The sequence below is a fragment of the Sinocyclocheilus rhinocerous genome, unplaced genomic scaffold, assembly GCF_001515625.1.
Source record: "Sinocyclocheilus rhinocerous isolate Xijiao unplaced genomic scaffold, SAMN03320098_v1.1 scaffold1155, whole genome shotgun sequence".
NCBI lineage: Eukaryota > Metazoa > Chordata > Actinopteri > Cypriniformes > Cyprinidae > Sinocyclocheilus > Sinocyclocheilus rhinocerous.
In genome coordinates, this window is record NW_015629044.1 from 958,203 (window position 1) to 970,015 (window position 11,813).

An 11,813-nucleotide genomic window follows, 5' to 3' on the forward strand; every position below is an offset into this window, starting at 1 on the left:
AAAAATGCGCTGAATATGCGTTCTGTGTGAATGGTTTGGTTTCGGTTTTAACCCATTGAAGATCTTCTCCGCATTGAGCTTCTATATTTCTATAATATTTTGAATGAATAACGCAGCAGCGGCGCGTCTCGTGGGCTAGACTAACAAAACATGAAAATGCAACAACGTCACTTACATCACCGCATCTCTCGCGCCACTGATGACGCTCCCCGATGCACACCTAATAGGGTTGTGACGGTGAGGAAATGTTCCCACCGGTTAATCGACGTGTGACAACACCGGTAATACCGGTATCACTGCGGGGGCGGGGGCGTTTCCTCTTTTCCTCCGCTTTTAAATAGCTTGTAAAAGCGGCATGCACATTTTACTTTCACTTTCAAATAGCAGCAATTCGGAGTAAAGGAATTGTTCGTTTTTAGTTCGTTTGAATTTTCCCTCTTTTCCTCGCTTTCCTTCGCTTTTAAATAGCTTAAAAGCGCCGTGCATTTTAAAAGAGCCGTGCGAATTTTACTTTCGAATTAGCGGCAGTTCGGCGTCAATTGCTTGAATGCAACAACAAAATAACAACGTCAAACTCACTTTAGCCTATAATAAAACATAGAACTTTTATTAACAAAACAAATACAAATACACCATGCTATAGGGCAGGCTATGCCTAATATAAAATAACAAATAACTTACATAAAGTTTAAATAGGTAGCCTATACAAAACTGGAAACAAGTAAACATGCATAATATATAACCAAATAAATAAGAAACCTAGAACGTTTATTAGCTAAACGAATGTCAAATAAAATAAAGTTTAAATAAAGTAAAAATCAGCAAACAATGTGGAACCAATTAAATAAGAAACGAATGTTTAAAAAAACTTCCAAAATCACCTTAGATAAACGGCAAAAGCAACAGGCTTTTCAAAATCCAAAATATTGTTAAACAGGCGCTTTTGCATCTAGTTCGAAACTAAATCATCCGCCATCATCTTGTCTGTCTCACCCCACTCTTCTTGTCAGTCAGCTCGACTCACTCTCCTCACTGGATAAATTAAATCTGATCTGTGATGCGACTGTCGTTCCGTTCAGTTTTTAATTCAGCCGCGTTCAGTTTTTAATTGTAGTGTCTGTTCTTTTACTGAACTAAATGATTTTTATTACTATAAAAAATCAAAACGACGGTGGGGGTCGGTGCCGCGGTGGGCAAGTGACATAACCGGTGTTGCGGCTTAACACCGGTATCACCGTCAGCACTGTCTATCGTGGCAAGCCTAACACCTAACATTCAAATAGGGATATGCCAGTATCAAATTTTTATGTTGCGATTAATTGCTAATGCTTTTATTACGGTATACGGTATTATCACGATATTGAAATTAAGTATAAAAAAAAATGATATCGAAGAAGGTGTACCGTCGATAAATATCGATATAGTTTTATCGCCCAGGCCTAACTTAGAAACAAGTGCAAACGATCAACTACGATCCATTTCACCCCTACAAGCGAGTGAACAACGCGAATCAAGTTAGGAATTTCATATCACTATTCAATCAAGATAGCCCGTCGGGCAGGGCGGTGATACATTTTGGTAGCCCGACTGGAAAAAACAATAGCCCCGGGACGTCGGGCTAGCGATTTTGCGAGCACTGGTAGTGTATAAAAACTGCCATGATTTTATTGTTTTATGTTCTTATTCAAAGAAACAAGTGGTGAAAGTTTTACCCTGTTAATAACAGGGCTTGCTGTGGAGAAAATGTGCTCTGCCAGCACAGGGACACACTGACACCAGCTATGATAAGCAAGGTATACTTTTCTTCATATTTTCTTTCCACCATAAAGTGTATCCCCATCCGGAGAGATGTATGACTCTAATAAGAACCAAAAATTATCAATACTACAAAATATTGCCACACTTGGCTGCACCTGAACGCACACTGCATCTGCAGTAATGCATCCACTTCGGTTAGGTAAGGGATGCAGTTGGAAAGTAGGTTATATTTCATTGGAATTACAACAGGCTAAGGAAAATCAATTTGCAAAGTAGGAATTGTATTTTTAATAGTCATTTACTTGAGCACATCCAAAGCAAATGTGCACTTATTGTACTTATTGGTACAAAGTGCATTCTGTAGAAATAATTTTAAAAATCTTCTGATTCGGATAATGAAAGGCAGATGTCTCACCCGCCGAAGCTGGTTTGTGAAGAAGAGAGTCTGTAATAAGCTGTTCATGTAACACGTGGCTCCTTGATTCTTCAACCCCACGTAACCAGTGTGTTTCTTTGAATCCCAGCTGCAAGTAAAATGGTGACGTCAGCTACTGTTGCAAAAGCTCAGCAACATTGAAACATAAGTAAAATATAAGAAATGACTTACGCCACACCGTGAGGCGCATCAGCTTGAACATAGACCTCAAAAGTAACCTTATCATCCTCCACAAAGCCCCGCTCTGGATCAGTCACATCCTGAAATCAACCAATATCAGCTAATTAGCTATGTTCACCTCCGATAACACCAGCTTAGCAGAGACATTCATACAAAACAAGTAAACTTACACTCCATGACATGAAGTTGGAAAAGCCCCAGTCGTTTTCCTTGTGGAAGAACAGGTGACTAATGCGGCGGCTAAAGGATTTCTCATCGTCTTTGTAGTTGATTATTTTGAGCATGGCCTGAGCATGACATGACCAGGACCTACAAATGAGGATCAAATTAGGTTTGGTTGCTTAAAGAGAGGTAGAAATACTCTCTTCTCCCCCCCCAAAAAAAACCCCCTGCTAAATATGTTAAAAAAGCCAAAGTGTATTAACACAAAGAAAAGGAGTCCATTAATTCAAGGTCATCACTGAAATCTCTAAACTAGAACATGTAATGGCAGTGATTGCTTACGTAGAGTCTGACTCAGCATTGCACTGAAGGAAGAATCCAACGCTCTTCTGGTGAGGTCTGTCTGGGTAAAAGCGGGGCATCACCATGATCTTCCAAGGCAGATTTCTCACGAAACAGGATGGGCTGAGAACAGACTCACTCAGCCTGCTAAAGCGCTCCACCACAAAGCGGAAAGTGGCTTCCGAGCGCCAGCTTGTGTCTGTTATGAAGTGTCGTATAAAAAATAGTTAGATCTGTAGACGTACTTTCATTCATAACTTCAAAAACTATAAAAATACATGTATTTAAAAAATATTAACACGCATGGTGCTGAGCTTCAACATGTTTCTTACCATCCTCCATGTCCTCCTCTGTGTTGTTGTGTCCATCCGCCATAGCCACGTTCCCATTGATGACTGGATTCTGGGGAATTCTTGGAGGATCATCTGGGTCCCCAGCTGAAAAAATAAAACAGGAAAGTCCCTTGTCAATTGAACAATTGTTTTGTTCTAATGGGTTTCATTCCATAAGATTCCTTGCAAGCTCACTCTGACTATGCTGCCATAGATCCACTGTGCAACAGGTAAATAAATTAATTTAGAAGCATCTTTCAGCAAAAAACTAATCATGATCATTCAGAATTTAGCATGTGTAGCTCTACATATAACAATTACTTATTTCATGTACCCTCCCTCATATATATTTGTTTTATTAAAAAAATATAATGAAAAATAACAGACCCCAATTATAAACCACTGAAAACGAACAGTGACAAAGCAAAATTTGCATCTGTAACTAAAGATTCTGAAGCACTACTGAAGGCATCTGAAATTATGTTCACAACAGTCCATGATAGTCTATAAATAACTGTAAAAAAAGATGCATTCAAGTCACATTGGAAAGATCATTTATTAATTGAGCATATACCACAACGTCATAATTGGGAGCGAGTCATGAGAAAATATGGTGGATGCAGTGTCTGTAAGTGTTGAAATGAATGACATTGCTATTTTAACATTTACAATAAAAATATCCAAGTTGCGTTTACAAAAGGTAGTATTGTATCATAATTAGAAATTGGACATAAATTTCTGTCTCTTAAGTCCTATTTACGATTGGGACACTCTGAGATAATTCTGATACCCGAGTTTCCAAATTGGATGGGCCATGAACTTTAAACATTGCAGAGGAGAAAACTACTGCTGTAGTGACAATTTTATTAATTTTTCCCACAATATCTACATGGCTTTCTCTAGCCATTACAATCATGTATGTTTCTATACATAAATAACCATTTGATGCATATTGTATGCATTTCACACAGCAAAGACCACATTTACTTGCCTGAAATTCCAGAATCTCTAATCTCCAGAATCTAGATAGCGGAAGTAATGTTTAAATGGCTAACAAAGTATAGGACGCGACATTTTATTCAAAATCTATTGGATATTAACTAAACATCTTCAACACATTTTGCCTTTCTATAAGATTTAATGTTAAGTCCTGCATAATTCTTATTCTTTCAGGCAACAAAGCACTTGAACATGGCCACTTTAGAAGCAGAAAGTAGGACATTTCCAATAGCTAGTGAAGACAGCATAAAAAGCTTGTAAAAACAAAAACTGGTTCTCTTCCTGTCTAAGTGGGTGGTTCTTGGCTAGAAAAAAGAAAAATATGCAATGTGAACCCGACATTTTGTTGTTCAGTGAAAGGCCAACCTGCAGGCTTCATAGCACCATTTAGAGTTTCCTTTGCGCATTCCTAGGCCTGTGATGTGTGGTGTGATTATGTGTATGTTTAGAAAGGTCTGAGTGCCAGTCTCCGGACAGCAGCAGCATCAGAAACGCCCCCACACGTGCACTGCAGAACTTTGATGAAACGTAGAGCAATAACTAACGTCCTAATTACAACGAATAAGAAATCACAGCCATGTTCCACGGCCTTTTAAGTGCTCCCACCGCGATCGCGGGTGTGCACGATCCAAAAAAACAGCCAAGCGAGCAGTAATCATTAAAAATGGCGAGCGGCACCACAGCATGACTCGTTATACAATGAAGAAGCAGAAAATCCCCGCGCGCCGTCGACGGATCCCCAAGCGCTAGTCTTGACGCACAGTCTGCCTAAAACACATCAAATCTGTATTTACAACCGACAGCATGGGTACTCACCCCATTTTATTCATAATAAGGCTGTCACTGAGAAAAAGACGCTACGTTAATGACTCGTTTCTGAGTTGATCCGCTCGTTTTACCCCATCCCCCTCCACACGCATATAGCCGCGCTGCTAACGTTTCCCTCCGCAAACCGAGCTCTTATTCTCGGCAAACCGTGTCATCCGACACTATCCGATGAGCAAATAAATTACTTGGTTCGCGGATCCTTTGGTGAGCCATCATGCGTCGCGGGCCGCGCCGTCACCCAGATATAAACAAACACCGACGCAAGCAGGCCTCGCAGAAACTGATCGGTGCAAAATACAGTCCACCATCTTGGAATAAAACTGCCATCCACTCCCACTAATCGAGTCGATCCTATGCGGAATGCATCCAAAGCCAATAACAACAGGAACACATTAATTAGACATTGAAACTGCTAAATGCAACTTAACCGATCAGGCATCGCACAGAAAGCCTGTCATCGTGTAACGTTATGTAGCTCAGGAGCGAATCATAGTTCAAAATGGTGCTGTTGTCCAGCAATCGTCCTCTGATGCTGTTTGACTCCACCAGCACTCAACAGTTTAAAAAAAAAAAAAAACCGGTGGCGGGACACGAGGATTTGGTGATTATGGAAGAAAGCCATTCAAATGAAGCAGCAACTTGTTTCAGAAATGTCGCAACAAGCAGGTGTTCTGAAAGGACACGAAACTGTCCGATTACATCGTGAACTAGTTAGTGGACGATCGGCCGGTTTAATGCTCTTGTAGGATCATTTCAACAGCAAACGTTTCTCTATCGTTTCAATCACAACTTACAGCACAAACTATGTAATATATTGACTTACATGTATCCATTCTGCACGTCAATACGGGTTCGTTCGGCCAAATAACTAGCTTATCAGTGAGCATTTACCCCTTGATGCTTTTCAAAAGTTGCCCACGGGATCTACAGGTGTAACTTAACCGATGGGCTCCTTACACTATCAGATGAAAACCTGACACAGTTTGGTAGATGGAAGAGCTTAAATATTGGGCTGCGCCACGTTAATGCAGGCAGCATTTTTTAACTAATGTTAACCAAACGGTAGCAAAAGAAATTCCAGTTCAAATAACTGCCACATAAACAGCATCATTCAAGTAAAACAACCGCAATATGGTTTTTAATAACAACATGGCAGTGTAATGCGACTCAGATGATGAGGTAAATAAAATATGATTGACTTTTTGCTGACTGGTTAAACTCCTCATGCTGCGAGGTAACTTACGTAAACGGTTAGCTGCTGGCTAACAAGCTATTGGGGTCAAAACATGCGACATAGTGGCTTGCTGTTGAACAGTTAAGCAGTTAAATATCTGGCTTAGTGTGTTAATGTTGGCTGTAGAGTTAAATTAAAGACTGTGAGCGTTTGATTTTCGCACGAGGCCTTGACGTACCCTCCATCTCCATGTCCTCGGGCTCGCTGAGCTGCTGCTCGCCGGATTTCTGCTGCTGCTGCTGGGTGTGATGGTGGTTCATGTTGGCGGCTGTCAGGATGGGATGATGCCTGGGCTCTTTGTCTCCCTCGGGCTGGTCTGGTGGCGGTTCCGCGGGCAGAGGCTGGTGGGGAGTCGGAGGACGCGGAGGTGGGGTAAACAGGTCGAGCCTTTGCGGCTGGGCCTGCGCTAAGACGACCTCGGCCTTGTCTGCTGTCAGCGCCGGGGATGGAGGAAGGGAGGCCGGTGGGGGAGCAGGCAGAGAAACGCGGACGTATTTGCTCGCTATTCGCCCAATCTCGGCGCCTGGGTGAAGGAATGCTAACGTTAAGGATAGTTGGCGGCCTCGGGCTTCTGCTTAACGAAGGCCCGATGAATGAAACCCCGGCTTTCCCCCGTAGAAGTGCGGGGCAATTGCAACTCACAACAACCTGCAGCCGGGGAAAACACAGATAGCCCAGCTGAAGCTAGCAAAAGTGAAAAAAATAAGAATCAGTGCGCCTCCGAGAGATTATTTTAAATACAACTTTCCCTGCAATATTTCCAGTCCGTGTGCTCCTCCGATTGTCCCTCTTCTGGGGGGGAGCGAGGAAAAAACCTATCCATTCAAACCAGACTCTAATGTGAAATCGCACTAATTTAGAAGTTTAAACTTACAAAGATGCCCACGTTTCGCCAAGCCGTTATCACAAGTGAAACAAACCTGAACATCTAACGCCCAATTTCACCCTGAAGCTGCATCCCAAAAGGCTATTCAAAGGAGAAAAGGTAATTTTGCCCGGTCACGGCCAGAGCCTCTCTCACCCGCTCCCGTGGTTTGTGATGTTCAGTTGGTAAAACTCAAAATGGCGGTCGCGCTCCTCTCTATAATGTCACATCCGCATGGAGATCCAAACAGTGGCGCACACCGCGAGCGCCATAAACACCGATGCTGCCTCACGTTAGAGTTGATTGAAACTTAGCGGGTTTATCCTATATTTTTTGTTGTTGTTTAATATTTTGCTGTTTTATTTATTTATTTTACTGACAGCAGCATCCCTATTGGCTATGCAGTATGTGTGTTGTATAAAATTACGGAATTGTAATTTATTATTTTATTTAGCAATTATCTAACAAAAATCGCTTATTGATTCTTCTTCAGACATGCGACGAACATATCCCGCAACCTTATTTTCTTTATGTAAAAAAAAGTAACATTTCCAATTTGAAAGGAATGGGAGCTAGACCTAGATGGTCAATATTTACTTTGATTTTCTCTTTATTTTATCAAAATTACCACTTGTCAAAAAGATCCACTTGTCCTCAGACCATTACACAATACTTCATATAGATTAAAATATATAGCCTATTATATTAAATACTATATATATATATATATATATATATAAATATTATATCCTACATAATATAGGCCTACTGTATTAAATGTAAGAAAACCAGAATGTGTGTATTTTAAAGAAATAGAAGGAAAGAAGAGGTCAAAGGTAAAAGGTTTTACAGCTGCTTCTATGTTTGTTTGTATAAAAATGTGTAAAAAAAGAAAACATCATTTTCCTGACGGTCCGTCGCTTTATAATCGACTCAAATATAATCGTTTTATATAGGCTACTACATCACCTTGGCCACACAAGCTTTCGTGTGATGTGTTTTATAGTTCTCCATCATTTGAAGTTGTAAAGAAATAGTTTGAGATCATTTCCCTTAGCTACAGGACTTATTGCTGCTGCATTTAATACATGTGCACTATGCAAAATATATTGTCAATACTGAAAATATTTATCGTTTTTTGACCATTCAATAGATGAAGTCAATGCTGGATAGTATTTGTTATAATAAATATTTGACATTAATTTTGTATCTGATAGATTCAACCAGTGATCTAGCTTGTTCTCTGGCATGACCAGTCTTCTGCTGACTGAGATCATTGGAAAGTCAGTATGAATGGTGTGTGAGAGGGGGTTTGGAGGTGAACTTAATTGCACAAAATTATTTGCAAGGAGGAGAAGCAGATGGGTTCTGTCTAAATTGTCATTTATGTTTTGAAAATGTATGGTCACAGAATTAAACTGCAGCTAATCTTGATATTCATAAAAAAAATTGTTCTATGTATTCTATATATTGTTAATGCATTAGCAAGAACAAGATGTTTGTGTTCTGTTTCAAATTAACATTTATCACAGCCAAATACCATTTTAGCCTTTTATTTTTAGCCAAAACCACTTCAAGTGAAAAATCTCATCATGATTCTTTGATTTAGCTACTTCTTATGCAGTGAAGCGCCTTTGGTATGAAAAGGACAAAATTACTTGATTTCACAATGAAAGCTCATAGTAATTCCTGTGCATTATTGCAATTGTTTCACACCTGGAGCCCCAGCTCTTCAAGTGTCTTTGCATAAATTTCATTTTCTACATCAATGCAAATTGATTACAGAATGGACAGATGCTGCATCTATCTAGCATATTCATTTGTTTATTACTATGGCCTTTTTTCTTTTACAAACCACACATCTGTAATATTGTCGGCTCAGCAATGCAAACAAAAGAGTGGAAATGTATGGAGTAGCTGAATTGTAACCTTGACAGCTGTCTCCACATTGCATGTTTAATATTATACCTTACTGAACAACACGTGTACACTTCAAGTCAGAATGTTATAGTGGATAGTTAGTTCACTAGGAATTTGTGCAAATGTTTTCCATATATATGAAATAGGATGAGATTTTCTTTACAAAACCTTTACATTAATGCATGCATATTTTATAATTCTATGTTTCCTGGGAATCAAAGCCATGACCTTAGTGACCTTGCACCAGTAATAAAGTGGTATTTTGAATTATTTTCAATGGCATTTGCAGTTACTTACAATTGCTTTTAGCATGTTTTCTACACCAAGCTTTCATCAAACTTAATTTATTATTTAAAATATATTTTTTAACTTGCTGCCTACAGGTCTGAAGTGGTTTACTCACAATAACACTCACATTAGGCCTACTTGCTGCAGAAATTTAGAAAGCACTATTTCTAAAATTCCGGTTTGAGCAAAATTCTCACACTCAGCAAGTGTATCTAGCAGAACTCGTTCTGCACCGTTTGAGTTTCCAGCTAAACATGCATTGTTTACTTACGAGAGTGCATGTGAGTCAGATATAGGTAAAAGGGATTTTGTTAATATCCAACACTTATTTTGTCAATAAATTATTTTTTATTATAATTTACATTGTGTAGCCTATTTGTGTGCACACACTTGTGTGTTTGTATACCTAACCACAGGTAGACAGTTCCAGTAATATCTGATCAAAAGTCCACCTATTTTAGGGTTAACAGGCTGATGCAGCTTCTAACTACCACTTACTCAAATAGCACAAATGACTTTACAAGCTGCTAACATTTAATCATTTAATTTTATTTACTAAAGATTGTAGTTTATTCTTTGATGGATGGGGCTTTTAACATCTGGAGTGAACACAGCTTAGCTACAGTTGGTCAACTATACATTATATGGATAACAATTTTGCATCCTTTACACAACTTCGAGAAAAAATTGACTTACCCAGCTCCCATTTATTGAGATATTTTCAGATACGGAACTTTATTCGTATAAGCAGTTTTCTAACTTTCCCAACACTTTGAAGGTGCACTGGGAGGAGGAATTGAATTTGATGCTTGAGGAAATCATCTGGGATCTAATTCTTGCCCGAATACACTCATCATCTATAAAGGCACACTCTCATTCAATTCAAGGCAGTGCACAGAGTCCATTTATCTTTTAATAAATGTAATAAATAATACATTTTAGATAAATTAAACAAAATATTCCCTGATCTCGACCCAACCTGCCTTCGCTGCACAACTGAATCAGCTACGCGTTTTGGGGGAAAGTCTTTAGGTGCTTTCATGTTATTTTTTCTTTACCAATAGACCCCAACCCCTTAACAGCATTGTTTGGTATTTTGCCAGAATCTGCTAAATTAAACACATTACAGACTGATATAGTGTAGCCATTGCAACTCTACTGGCTAGGCGACTTATTCTTAAGAAGTGGAAGTCAGCAGCTCCCCCTTCTTATCGCCAATGCGTTTTGACTTTTTATACGCTCTCAAGATGGAAAAGATTTGGTTTGCAATAAAACAAAAGCCAAAACGTTTTCTGAAAGTCTGGAGCACTTTTATGGAATATTTTAAGGAGACCACTGCATCTTAATTTTATTTTACATTTTTTGTAAATTATTTTTTATAATATAATTTTTTAATTTATTTCTCTGTCTTTTTTCCCTTCTCCCTATTTTATTTTATTATTTATTTGTTTATTTATTTGAAAGTATAACTGCTTGCCTGGTGTTTTCATCTGTATTAATGTATGGTTGTATATGTAGATATGTGTATGTATCTAGATTATTTATACTATATGTACAATATACTGTCTTTTTGTCAATTGTATATTGTTTTTATTTATTTTTACTCACTTATTTTTATTTTGTTATCTGTGTCTTGTCACTTGTCAGCCTGTCTGTGTACTGGAAGCTTCTGTCACCAAGACAAATTCCTTGTGTGTGTAAGCACACTTGGCAATAAAGCTCTTTCTGATTCTGATTCTATATTTACATTATTGTTACTTTCTACCTGACCTAAAATGAACCAAATAAAAGCAAAATAAAAACAAACAAAAAAGATTGTTGTTTATTCTTTAATATAGCATCACAACTGTTTAATTTATTATGTATTTCGGCATTGTTTGTTATTTATTTAATGAAGTATGAGTCACCCCTGCTGGCGTTATGTTGCATCTTTCATCTTTAATTTTGTGACCCCGCCCTTCCCCCTAATAAACGCTTTTCATGCTGCGATGTGTTGATGTGCGTGCGCGTCTGTGCGGAAGCCTACAGTTTCCGAAGTGAGGAGGGAATATATTTATTAGTTTTCTGTTTCAGGTATGATTCTGTATGTCCATCAGTTTACACTGTAATGACGCTTGCAAACTCGCGCTGTGCCGCGAATCGGTCTGTTTTAAAACTAAAAGACGGAAAACAGACGTTTTCTCATGCTGAGAGATAAGCAGATGTATGTGTGTGAGAAAATATCATATATGGTGTTAAAAAAATAAATGACACAGCGAATGATAAGAGCTCATATTCTCTGTTTTTATTTAAAGGGGTCATATGATGTTGCTAAAAAGAACATTATTTTGTGTATTTGGTGTAATGAAATGTGTTTATGCGGTTTAAGGTTCAAAAACACATTATTTTCCACATACTGTACATTGTTTCTCCTCTATGCCCCGCCTTTCTGAAACGTGTCGATTTTTACAAAGCTCATCGGTCAGAAAA

The 11,813-nt window shown here is 38.6% G+C and overlaps 1 protein-coding gene across 5 annotated transcripts in view; it reads right to left on the bottom strand.

The window, feature by feature from the left end:
- Positions 1-7,349, bottom strand: part of usp7 (ubiquitin specific peptidase 7 (herpes virus-associated)) — a 30,526-nt gene extending 23,177 nt beyond the window's left edge. For 2 of the 5 annotated variants that reach the window (XM_016550405.1, XM_016550403.1), the window contains exons 1-7: positions 7,192-7,346; positions 6,450-7,086; positions 3,211-3,315; positions 2,879-3,077; positions 2,545-2,683; positions 2,366-2,454; positions 2,174-2,282 (exon numbers count right to left, since the gene is read on the bottom strand). In XM_016550405.1, coding sequence (XP_016405891.1) covers positions 2,174-2,282; positions 2,366-2,454; positions 2,545-2,683; positions 2,879-3,077; positions 3,211-3,315; positions 6,450-6,531 — 723 coding nt within the window. In that variant the 5' untranslated portion in view covers positions 6,532-7,086; positions 7,192-7,346. Of the gene's footprint in view, positions 1-2,173; positions 2,283-2,365; positions 2,455-2,544; positions 2,684-2,878; positions 3,078-3,210; positions 3,316-5,222; positions 5,357-6,449; positions 7,087-7,191 lie in introns of those variants that run through there. The other 3 variants (XM_016550404.1, XM_016550407.1, XM_016550406.1) reach the window with 3 other exon arrangements.
- Between the last annotated feature and the right edge of the window lie 4,464 nt (positions 7,350-11,813).